Source organism: Schistosoma haematobium, chromosome 4 (genome assembly GCF_000699445.3).
Source record: "Schistosoma haematobium chromosome 4, whole genome shotgun sequence".
Lineage (NCBI taxonomy): Eukaryota > Metazoa > Platyhelminthes > Trematoda > Strigeidida > Schistosomatidae > Schistosoma > Schistosoma haematobium.
Window position 1 is genome coordinate 41,333,338 of NC_067199.1, and position 12,295 is coordinate 41,345,632.

Genomic DNA, 12,295 nt, shown 5'->3' on the forward strand with positions numbered 1-12,295 from the left:
CGGAACAAAGACATCCCAGGTAATGCTAACTCTTGGTCCGAGAACTGAGAAGATATCCAGGTTTCAGATATTCATATCAGATGGGCCTTCTTAGCGTTGTTAAGTTCACGTAATTCATTCAATTTGTTTGGTAGACTCGCGGGGTTCATGTATAAGCAGCCTATGCTTTCTATTTGGAACGCGTGAGCTTCGTCCTGTTTGTCTGTATGAGCCATACGTGAATGGACATGTAGCCCACCTACATGAGGTTTGCCGAGGTGGTAGGCCCTTTCCTTTACACGTTTTTTTATCATCTAGACAGTCCACAAGTGGAATGGTCAGTACCAACTTGCCTTTGTGTTTGGTCCTAGCTTCGTATGTCTTATCCGGATGCATGTGGATTCCAGGTGGCAATCGACATCCGTTTGCACGAAATGCTTCCAGAGTTGCAACCGCCATGTGGGAGGATGGGAAGGTTATCTTCATTAGACGGGGTCTAAGATCACCGTCCTTCTTGGCTAGTCTCGTCACATGCTGAGTTAGTATGTTTTTGAGCCTCAAGGACTGTTTGATGAATTTCCATTCCCTGATGCCAGAGTTTGATTGAGTAGGGTTCGTATTTTTCGGCATAACTTGCACAATTATGTTTCTTCCGCGGAAAGACCCCTCGCGAGATTCTTTAGGGGTGTTCCGTATGATATTGCGCTCAGAGTACGATATGTCGGGCAATATTCTTACGTTCCCGTCGGATTTCAGCAAGTGACTGGCTAGCAAGACGTCCTCTACGTCGGTAGCATTCTTAAGTGTTACTCGAAGAAGCCTCGAGTAACTTAGATGCTTAGAATCCTTTCCCCGAGTGAGCCGTGTGACCATCAGAGGCTCTATTCTAGGAAGTTCGAGCTTCTCGTTCAATCCACCCCAGAGAATCCTATCATTTTTGTCCTGCGGACTGAGAGGAAGGTCAGGATTGTCAATGTGATTCATGATTATGAGAGAATCGTCACGAACTGTCTGTAAGACGATGATGTTACTCAGCTAGAGTACAGCGTCCGTGCTGCACGTGACACATGCCTGCTTTTGGTCCGACTTGCTGAGTCTATTGTAAGCAGTTGCCATCAGATCTGTGCACGGTTAGTGGAACCAACCTTTGCAGTTGTCCCACTGCATGCCAGTTGTAACAGCAAAACGGTATCCCGGACGTTTGCATGAGTTTTTCATGACTATGTTGAAGCAAACTATGTTATGGATGCTTGCAAAAGCCTAAGACCGTAAAAATACACACTGAAAACCACACTGAAAACGGACAAAATGGATAAAACAATTAGTCCTTTTGATAAATTTCGATAATGATATTGGAAGACGAAGATTATCAGAACTATGTGATATATTAGCGCAACACATTTCAAACAATCTGTTCATACATATACTTGTTAAGTGCATTTATAATATCAATATCGAAATTTATCAAATTGACTAATTGTTTTAAATTTCTAAAAGAAGACTCCCTGCACATACTATTAAAAGGTTAGATGAACTTGTCAACCTTAAATGTAAAATGGTATCGGAACGCGTGAAACTGAACTTCTATAAATCTTGTTTGTCGAGTCACATATTCCCAAATCAACTATACTAGAATTTACGTTCAAGTAAAATACAACCAAATATTCAAATCTTATTCGGATGTCGAAATCAATTTAATTGAATTACACACTCAAGCACTGCCTATATTAAATGAAATATCTATAGTCTGCCATATTAAATTCACCAACTTTTGCAGTAGTGTCATTTTGAAAACAAAGGAAAGGACCAGTAAAAAGCTCGAAAAATCTTGTATTATTACTAATCAAGTTAAGTTATTCCCAGTAAATCCTGAAAATTATGTCACTAATTTATCTTCCATTGTATTATCTGCTAATGAAAAGAAAGCACTTTCTCTTGGTTTGAATTTCTCAGTCCCTATAATGCAAATGTCTTAATTGGAAATAAATGCCCAATTTGAAAATCTATATGATCAACTGAGTACTCTAACCCCTATGTCTTTAAATAATCAAAGCTGGTGTAAAGCTAAACTGGTGGATATAGCGCACCAATTTCATAATGTTGGACCAAAGCAGAGAAGCATATTAACTTCTCAGTATTTTAAATCATTAAAAAAACTACGAACAAACTCTGATATTATCTTGTTAAAACCTGATAAAGGGTCAGGCTTAGTTATCATGAATAAATGTGAATATAAAAATAAGATGTTATCCATCCTTAGTGATGAAAGTAAATTTATACCTGATGTTGAATTTGAAGGTATTAACAAACTAGAAGGAAGAGTAGATTCAGACCTAGAAAAATTGCTACTCGTGAATATTATTAATAAAGAGGAATTTAATTTTCTAAAACCTATGGGTTCCGACTACCCTCATTTATATGGACTACCTAAAATTCACAAACCTAATGTCCCATTACGTCCAATTCTATCAATGTGCAGATCACCTACACATAATCTGGCTAAATGGTTAACAAAGTTGTTGGACCCTATTCGAAGACATCTATGTAAGTATTCTCTAAAGGATTCCTTTGAACTGTTTGATCATTTAAGTGATATTAATATCAAAGAAAAAACAATGTGTTCATTTGATGTCAATTCCTTGTTTACAAATGTACCTTTGAAAAAAGCAATTGATATATTATGTGATTGCATATCTGTAAACAATTTTCAATCACGTGTACCTGTAAAACTTCTTAAACATTTACTGTTATTATGTACTGACAAAGTTCAGTCCACTTTTAAGGGTGAATACTTTCGTCAGATTGATGGAGTTGCTATGGGTAGTCCGCTAGGACCATTACTAGCCGATGTGTTCATGGCACATGTTGAAAATCAAACTGATGACCTAATCGGAAACATGTCACTTTATAAGAGATATGTGGGCGATATCTTAGTTGTTTGTGAGAGAAAAGAGGATATGTACCGTTTATTAAATAAACTTAACACTCTCCAAAACCATATTAGTCTCTCATGTGAAGAGGAGAAAAACGATCAGCTTCCCTTCCTAAATGTACTTCTGAGTAGACGAGAAGATGGCTCAGTCAAGAGACCTGTTTATAAAAAACCAACGTGGACAGGTCAATATCTTAGTTATTGCCCTGTGCAATACAAACGTGGTTTGAAAAGGTGTCTTTTCAACAGACTCGACCGTATTTGTACCAATGACGCCATTGATGATTATGTTAAGTTGTTAAATAAAACGTTAATAGAAAATGGCTATCCTCTGAAATTCATAAATAGATGGAAAGTCCATGGTACAGCGACACCTGCTGTAGCATCGGTAGAGAAAAAGTCTGTCTACATCACCTTACCATTCAGAGGGGATTCAAATAGCCTCTTATTGAAACAACGACTTAAATCAGTCATCAATAAAACCTATTGCACAGCAAAGGTCATCATCAAAGAAAGAACAAGGTGCATGCTTCATTCAAAACCTAAAGTACATGGAGACGATTGTGTCACATCCCACTGTGTTTACCAATTTAAATGTGTATCTGGCAACACATACATAGAGAGGAGCATTCGTGAACATGTACCCAAATGGCTTCAGAAACAAATACAGTCAAGTGACCCAATAAGAGCAGAGGATAAACATCCATCATTCTCTATTGCTAAACATATGATCAAAACAGGCTTTTGTGGTGTTGTATAAAAGTGTTAAAGGGAATATACTAAGGTTTATTGAAGCCTTAGCCATACGAAAATTCAAACCCCCTTTGTGTATTCAAAAACAGCTTGTTCTTATCTTAAACCTACCCTGGTAATATGGACTTATTATCCATAGTGATTAGGTATCAAACTGTGTTCACATTATTATTACTCTTATTATTATCATTATCTCTTCTTACCCAGTTTCCTGTCTAGCTGACCTTATATATTTTTTATATATCAATGCTCTTAACAAGTATATGTGTGATCAGATTATTTGAAATATATTGCGCTAATATATCACATAGTTCTGATAATCTTCGTCTTCTAATATCATTATCGAAGATGGATAAAATGAGTGAGATAAACTGAATCAGTCTTTACGTGAAAAACAAAAAAAACCGAATAGTAAGCTGAGGCAAAACCACAGTTAACTATTAAATATGATATAACTCAAAAAAAGTAATCTACCGAACGTATAGCTCAGGATAGATTCTCAAGAACTGAAATGTTACTTTTGTTGCGTAAGAACACAGCAAAAGTTTGATAAATACAAATCACGTTAGGACTAAACTTCCCGTTCGAACAGCGCGCGTAGCGAAGTCAATAGTGCAAAAAGATGTGGGCGAAAGGGCATCTTTCGATTATTGGGCCTCCATATCTAGTAACATTCAATCAGCTATAGGTCTAAATATTTATAAGGGCAAAAAAGAAGCATTAGAGTGTAGTGATCGACTTTTATCAAGAGAGCACGATTGGTATAATGGAAGCAATGATTATTATAACCAATTGTACCAGTGATTGTTTTATTGACTTGTTTGTTTAACTGTACTAAAAACACACATTCTCCCGTTGACTGTGACCTGGCGCGCTCTTGCGTACGCTCAGTAGTTCCACTTGTACTCTTTTGCACTATCTCAGTATTATTTCGATACCACGAGATCGCCAACAAATATATCTTATTGCGACTATCATCTGCCTTCTGGTTTCTGGTCTACGGAGGCATCTAACGCAGTAACTGACACGTAGTTTCAGTGTAGTGGTGATCATACTTAACCGCGAGTCGATGCCTTACTACAACGCTACAAGGGAACTATGATCAAGTACTATCTTGAGTCTTTTGGAATAATATTAGGTTTCCTCCTGAAGAACTCCTGGGAAGTCCTCCAGACCACTTCAGCCGGTAGTGTATATCAGTTATCGGTTATTCCTAAGGAGTATATCTGACAAAAACTCAGTTCGCCATGTTTTGTTTCTAATTAGCAGCGTTTCCAAGTACAGTATATCTGTGACATTTGTAATGGTTACCAGGACATGATCCTGTACAACAACAGATAAACATTGAGTCTGTCCCTTGTTGTAACACTGTATATATACATATTTATATATATCGTGACACGATTTGTGTTTTTTCATTTACCTCTTATTTGTATTTTTTTACTTTCATAAAGTCAGAAGAAACCCAAACTTCTGATGATCAAAACACTCACCCACCTCACCTTGAATCTCATACCGTTCTGGACTAACATTACCGAAGCGTGATTCCGCGTTTCAGAAGCTGAATTCCACGAGCATGGCATGACAGGTCGATAATCGCAACTCTTTGCAGTAGTGAAGGCACCAACATGCGATTTTAACAGGAACTATGCATTCACTGTATTCATTAGTGATTTTGCTGAACCATACAACACTGAAAACGGCTATCATTAGGCGCGAAGACTTAATCAGTCGATAGACCAAGAGAAACAGATAACCCTGATTAGTGTTGGTAGTGTAACAAGTGTAGAAAACCCTCCAGAAATTGCTGAAAATCCTGAACATTCCCGGAACCTTAGCTTCCTCTCACCACACACCCTTCGGAAAACTTCCCAACTGCCTATGTCAACAACAGCGTCAGCGGGTGGACATAGCCATCTATTATTAGTCGCTGGTTTTACCACAAAATTTCGCTAATTCACATACACTGGTGTGGAAGAAAGCATCCCTCCTGAAAACACTAATGACCGTCTGCAAGAACCAGTCTCCAGCTTATAGGCAGCAAACGGTAAACCGAACACCAAATACGATAGTGGACGTGTTTAATTTAACGTCGGTTTACGCAAACTCATTCACCAAATTTTCGGTGAAACGGATATTCAATGCCAATGATTTCCACAAGTCTGCAACAACACAAAAGCGTACTCACTGACACAAGCAAACGGATGGTAGTAGACAGAAATAATGGAATGTCTGTTTGCGGAACTTCATTTTCTAGTTGTAGATAATGCCTAGGTGCGTTAAACAAAAGCGATCCATGCCCTCAACAGGCACTCAACAAGTAGCCGAACTTTACAAAACGCAACAGAAACTAACATGTGTTATTAGCAACGATTCACAACACATCACGACTATATACAGAACCTGTATTTTTGAAAGCGCGCTAACTAACTCCTTAAAAGTTAAGGCTGGTGAAAAACGAGTTTAAGCATACGATAGACTTGAGAATTATCCGGCCATGGAATGGCCAATAGCCATTCGCCTTTCACATGGTCCATAAAATGGCAGCAACAATCGGTACTTAGCTGCTGAATACCATCAGCTGAATACGACAACCACACTCAGCCGTAACCCGTTGTCAAACATCCACGACCTAGCAGCTGCCTTCAAAATATGCGAGTATCTCAGTGAAAACCTACTTACTTGAATTGGAGTTTTTCTTCCACGAAATATTTAGATTTCCTTGAGATAACTTTGAAAGGACCTTCAAATACAGGAAAAGCGGTGCTTTTGTTTTGTCACATCTTATCCAGATGTGCTTGTAATTCCTTACATATTTAGGTACATATGTAGCTCGGGGTTGTTCACGAGTATTAATTGGTCTGAGTTTGGATAATACGATCCCATAGTTGATCTATGTAATTTTCTAAATCAAGATTTTTACTGTCGGTATGAGGGTTATCAAACTCATCCGGTAGTCCCAGAGTCGTTCCGTTAACTAGTTCCGCGGCTGGACACTCTGAGTCAGTTCTGACAGCTGTTCGTATTATCAACATAACTAATGGGAGGAATTCTGTTCCCTGATTGGGATTTGAGTGCGATGTAAGGGCAGCATTTAGTTGACGGAAGAAAAATTCTACCATCTCATTAGCCTGAGGGTAATATGCAGTGCAACGTACTCCCATACCAGATTTTCCATAACAGTCTAGCTCTACTTGACTCGTGAACTTAACCATAAAATTAATAAAATCTCCACAAAGCCTCCTTCTCATGATATTCTATTGTAGCCGAGAACTTTGGTTAAGTTGTTAAATAGTTCAAGCTCAAATTGTGCCCCTCTATCTGTCGTTATTGTCTTAGGTGTGCCGAAAATGGTAGCCTAGTTCTGCGTGAAAATCTTGGCGACTGTTTCGGCTGTGATGTCCGCTGTCGGTATGGCTATAGGGAATCGCGTGAATCTACCTATGCATGTAAACAGATAATTAAAACCATTTGACCTCGGTAAAAGGACTACTAAGTCAATATGTATATGGGCAAAATACTTATCTGGTTGTGAGAAAACGTAGATGGGTGAATTTGTGTGACGATTAACTTTGGACTGTTGACAAGCCTAACACCCGTTAATGCCTTTGTGTACGTGTTTTGTAGACTTGGCCATATATATCTGGCATTGATTAGTTTGGTTGAAGCTTTTATACAGGATAATACAAGAAGTGAAAATTAGTTAATATTAATCTTCGCATACTTTTGGGGTCGATATTACCTTGGTCGTGTCACAGTAAATCAGAATACCGTCAAAGGGCAATGGTAACTGCTTTAGTGTGAGACTAGTGTTGTTTGTTGTAAGCAGGTCTCGTAATTCTTGATTGTCTCTCAACCTCTCGAAATTTAATGCAGCCTGTTGTTTTACGCTCATTGTGGTCGAGATAATTCATCTGCCACCTGATTTTTCTGACCTTTGACATGTTGAATATCACTTGTGAACTGTAAAATAAAATCAAGGTGTCAGACGTCTCGAGGTAGGTATTTATCGGCTCTCGCTTCTAGTGTATTGGTCTGTGATTTGTTATCCGTAAAGACTATGAAGTCCCTGCCTCCTAACATGTGTCGGAAATGCCTAACGGTCAGGCAGACTGCAAGAATTTCTCGTCTGAAGGCAGAATACTTTGTCTCTGTTGGAGAGAGTTGATGATGTCACAGGTATTCAGTGTTTGACAACGCTTCTACCAGTAACACCTTCTAATATATTTCGTTCCCGCCCAGAGAAATCAGAAGACAGAGTCGAGGAGATCGGAAGAGTATATTTGGCGATGACCAATATATCGGAATTCTCTGATCTAATCTGGCTAGCGATTGCGGTTGATGTTGAGCACGGCGTTACCACACGTGATCTAGTGCGGATGCCTGACCGAGCGCCTTCAGCTAGGTGAGTCCACTAAAACATATGGCCAGCATCCAATGTCGAAAACGTAGTGCTATTTATTTTGGGGATTTATTTACCGCTACAGAGTCTTTTTGAGAAGAAAGCAATTGGTTACCAGGCGTTTTTAGGCAGATATTTAAGAGTAACACCTACTGCTTTGTGGGAGCATTCATAACCAAAGAAGTGGGGAAAAGGAGTTTAGGTAGATCAACGTAGATGCTTGTGCCAATTTGACTCTAAGATGTTCATTAGCCTCAACAACCTTAGAAGTCAGCTTGAATTCTTTTGGTTTTCCCCTAGTGAATCTGCCAAAGGTTGCATTGTTTGTGGACATTCGGGTATGAATCTGCTATAAAAGTTAATTAGACCTAGGAAATTTCTTAGTTGTGTTTATTATGTGCCCGAGAAATTCTAGAGTTTGAACATTGAAAACACACTTCGATGTATATATTCATTCAATTTTCATCCAGCCGTTTTAGCACTCCTCTCACATGCTGTTCGTGTGGTTTTAAATCGGGACTCTTAATTAACAAATCGTCTATATACCTAGGACCTAGGACAGAACTTTGAGTTACTCCACCAAGTACTGGTCTCCAGGTAGAGAACTTGGGATTTATTCTTACTTTCTATCTGCGACCTACTAGGAAATCCTCACGCCATTATAAGAGAGGTCCGGCAATACCAAGATTTTTTAACATCAATAGAAGTCTATTTGTTGGCACCTTGTCAAACGACTCACTGAAGTTTATGTAGACAACATCCGCTTATTTGCCTTTGTCTAGCACCTTCACCCAATGCTCCCTTGCTATAAGGAGGTTTGTTGTGCAAGATAAACGTTTTCTGAAACCATGTTATTCGCTGTTTAACATGTTGTTGACTTCCACAAATGTCGTTATAGTCTTTCTGACTATTCTTTCCAATATTTTAACTACAACATTGGTGAGGCTGACAGGTCTGTAGTTCGATGAAAGTCGCCTTGGTCTTGTTTTATGTGTGGGAGTGACGATTGCATCCTTTCAGTCCATAGGTAACACACTTTGGTCAGGTGACATATAGAATATCACAGTCAGTGGAGTTGCAATATGTCTTAGGATTTTGGGATGTGGTTCTTCCGGTCCTGTTGACTTTCGCTTGCCTACGGTGCTAAGAGACTTAAGTGATCATGGTGAGCAGATGGTTTGTTGACTCTGTATTAGGATCTAGTTCTTCATCTATGAGATGTTCCTGAGTGAAAATTGCTCCAAAATAGTTTGCCATAGCCCCTGCTTTTTTCTGATCGTCCTCTACACATTCTGGACTGTGATATACTGCAACTAATTCAATATCTCGCCGTCTACATTTCAGCCTGCAACACACCAGCTCACATTTCCCTGAATCATGTGCCACTGTTTCAACAGGTCGTATGGTTAAGGTACTTTGAGTGTAAAGGATAACCACGCCTCCCCTACGGTTCAATCTATCAGCCCTACTGGATAAAAAACAGTCACCAACCACTTCTGACGGTAACCATGTTTCTGAGATAGCAATCAGATCCGGGTTTTTTTATATCCACCACTGTCTTGAGCTTCGCCATTTTATTTGGTAGGCTACGAGCATTTGTATAGCATACTTCTTCCGACCGTCTCTCAATACGATCAACCAGGCCGACATTCTCATGGACGTACATTCCGGATCTAATCAGTTTGCATGAGTTTCCGAATATCAGGTTTCTTTCTTCAGCCAAACTAAAGGTAACCTTCAAGAGACTGTTTTTCTGAGTACTTTCAGAATCCACCAATTGTCCTATTCTATAAAGCTTACAGATGCTAACTCCTGAAACTGTTTCTGGAAGTAGCTTGTATATTAAAAATTTAATGTGGCTGAGATTGTGTTCAAATCTAACTTTTGGTTCATTTTCGGAAGATTTTTCTCAATTTATGAAAAATGACTGACCTATCAGCGAGGTCCGTTTTAACAGTCTACAGAATTTTAATTTTTGAAATCTTCTCCTCCTTTCAATCCAATTCCGGTTTGGCCTCAAAAGAAGAGGTCAACTTTTTGGATGTGACTGTAGGCCAATCATTATCCTATATACCCCTCAGAGTATGCCCCACCATAGTCTGTTTTGCGTTGATATGGGAATCCGGAACTGAGACCGTAGATTCACATACCTTGGTACTATTCATAATTAGTTTATTCTCATCCTGCTTTTTCTTTTTCCTTGTGACAATGCCTACATCGGTATGCTTGTTATCTATTTCCCTGATGGGGTCCACCAAACAACTGAACCAATGAGTCAGTGAACACCTCCCTTTGTAGTTAAGAAAAGGTACTACCAAGAAAATATGCATCTCGGTTCTATCACAAGTGATCGACAGCGGTTATGTAATAGACAGAAACAGATCAGTTGATGTTATTTATCGTATCCCCATTAGTTTTCCTTACGGGGTTCGATCTCGTCTCTTACACAAAACAGAATCTACAGGAATTCGGGCTAACAATCCAAGTTTTTGTGTTCATAAGAAATTTGCAACACCTTTATCTCTCTCATGGTCTTATTAAGAGATTTTATCTATTATTATTTTCCACATTCTTCGATTATTTTTCTTCATTCCTCCTGCCCTTTCCTTTTCTCAAATGTAAACCTCAATGTCCATTTACCTGAACATCCCTCATTGCATAATGTTATAACTTTTAATGAATGTTATTTCAGTGTCTATTTTCCAAGTCATCGACCTACTCCCTGTTATGAAACATTGATACAAGCTTTTATTATTTTTACCACAACTAGTACACCTGACATCACACTATCAATTTTTACTTTTTACTTTTTATGCTTATTTATGTTACCTATTCCACTGTTATCATTGTCTTATAAACTGTCTTGATCCGTTTAATGATTTCAGATCTGCATCTACATATTCATGTATATTCAAGTAAAGCCTGATGAAGATCTAATCGAAAACCATATTGTTCACTTATATATGTTGTTCAAAACTACAATATAGGAATTTTTCAAGTATTACATGTAAATCATGTTCCAAATTCGTAAAAGCACTTTTATTGTACAGATGGCTCATTGATAGTTTCATAAGTAAGCAGAATAGAAAGTAATCGATCTCAGGCATTTTGTAAAGTGAAAGTACTAATAATGCCATGGGAGAAATGATTAGATTAGTTCAAAGTTCTTCGTTGCTATCCTGAAATAAGCGTTAGAATACTGTACAGTCAAGACTCGGTGAAGGTGGTCATAAGTAGCAGTAAGACACAGAAAAAATAGTTGGAAAACTGTTATGTAAAATCTGGTATGTCATGCTTCGATGAGGAATCTTAATCACTTAATTTTAAACTAGGTCAGTCACATAGATGAGCATCAGCATTTATAATATCTGTCCTTCGGAAACCAACGGTTATTTGTACTCCTCTATAAACACTTTGGTGCACAGTTAATTGTGATGCAACATCACCTACGGGATGGGCATGTCAGAATAACACAATAGTCTAATGGTCTTTGCGAGGTGTTCTGAATTATTAAGGGCCATTCTGCTATTCATATGGTTTTAAAATAAAGCTATCTATATCAAAAACTATACTTTGCGCGATGTTCCTGAATAAGGGAGTCATAACAGAAATGCTGTCAAGAAAATCATGTACTGCCTTTTTGCCTGGTTGGTATATATTACTTTAAACTACCTTAGAGTAATTGTTAATTTTTTTTCACATCAAAGGCATTTATACAAAAATGACTCATGCTTTTAGTACGGACTCATTTTGATGTGAACTATCATGGTTTTTCACAGAAACAGGAAACCAAAGACAAATATTTCGCAATAACGGCTTGAATAATAGAGGAGCGGAAGATTGTCTGAAACATTATTAGATATCGGAACCAAAATGAGGTATAGAGTGATCTTAACGGTAGAGGATGAGGATGGCATTTTAACCCATCTGGAACGAGTCACTGAGGTAAAATATGGAAATATGTCATAATGTTAGCCAGAAATGTCCTGAAATCACTTCTGTCTCAAGAAATAATCACTAATGAGACCATGCAACCATTTTTGGCCGAGACAGAATACTAAATAATCAAAAGTCCGTAAAAATCACAAACGACTATGGTACCTTAGGGGCTCTCACTCTAATTAAATTGTTATTGGTTTAAAAGACTATGGTTGGTAGAAGCACCTGTCAGTGAAACTTTGTTCTGCAGCAAAATATAGAAAGAACCATTAGCAACAGCATTTTAGAAA

The 12,295-nt window shown here is 38.2% G+C and overlaps 1 protein-coding gene across 1 annotated transcript; it reads left to right on the forward strand.

The window, feature by feature from the left end:
• Positions 1–9,834: 9,834 nt before the first annotated feature.
• MS3_00008097 (uncharacterized protein) lies at positions 9,835–12,163 on the forward strand. The gene has a single exon (XM_051216440.1). The coding sequence runs from the start codon at positions 10,595–10,597 to the stop codon at positions 10,931–10,933; it is 339 nt and encodes a 112-aa protein (XP_051067030.1). The 5' UTR covers positions 9,835–10,594; the 3' UTR covers positions 10,934–12,163.
• The last annotated feature ends 132 nt before the right edge of the window (positions 12,164–12,295 follow it).

Bases quoted from the DNA above. Each gene is read 5' to 3' on its own strand.
- MS3_00008097 (XM_051216440.1), top strand. From the start codon at position 10,595: ATGGTCTTATTAAGAGATTTTATCTATTATTATTTTCCACATTCTTCG.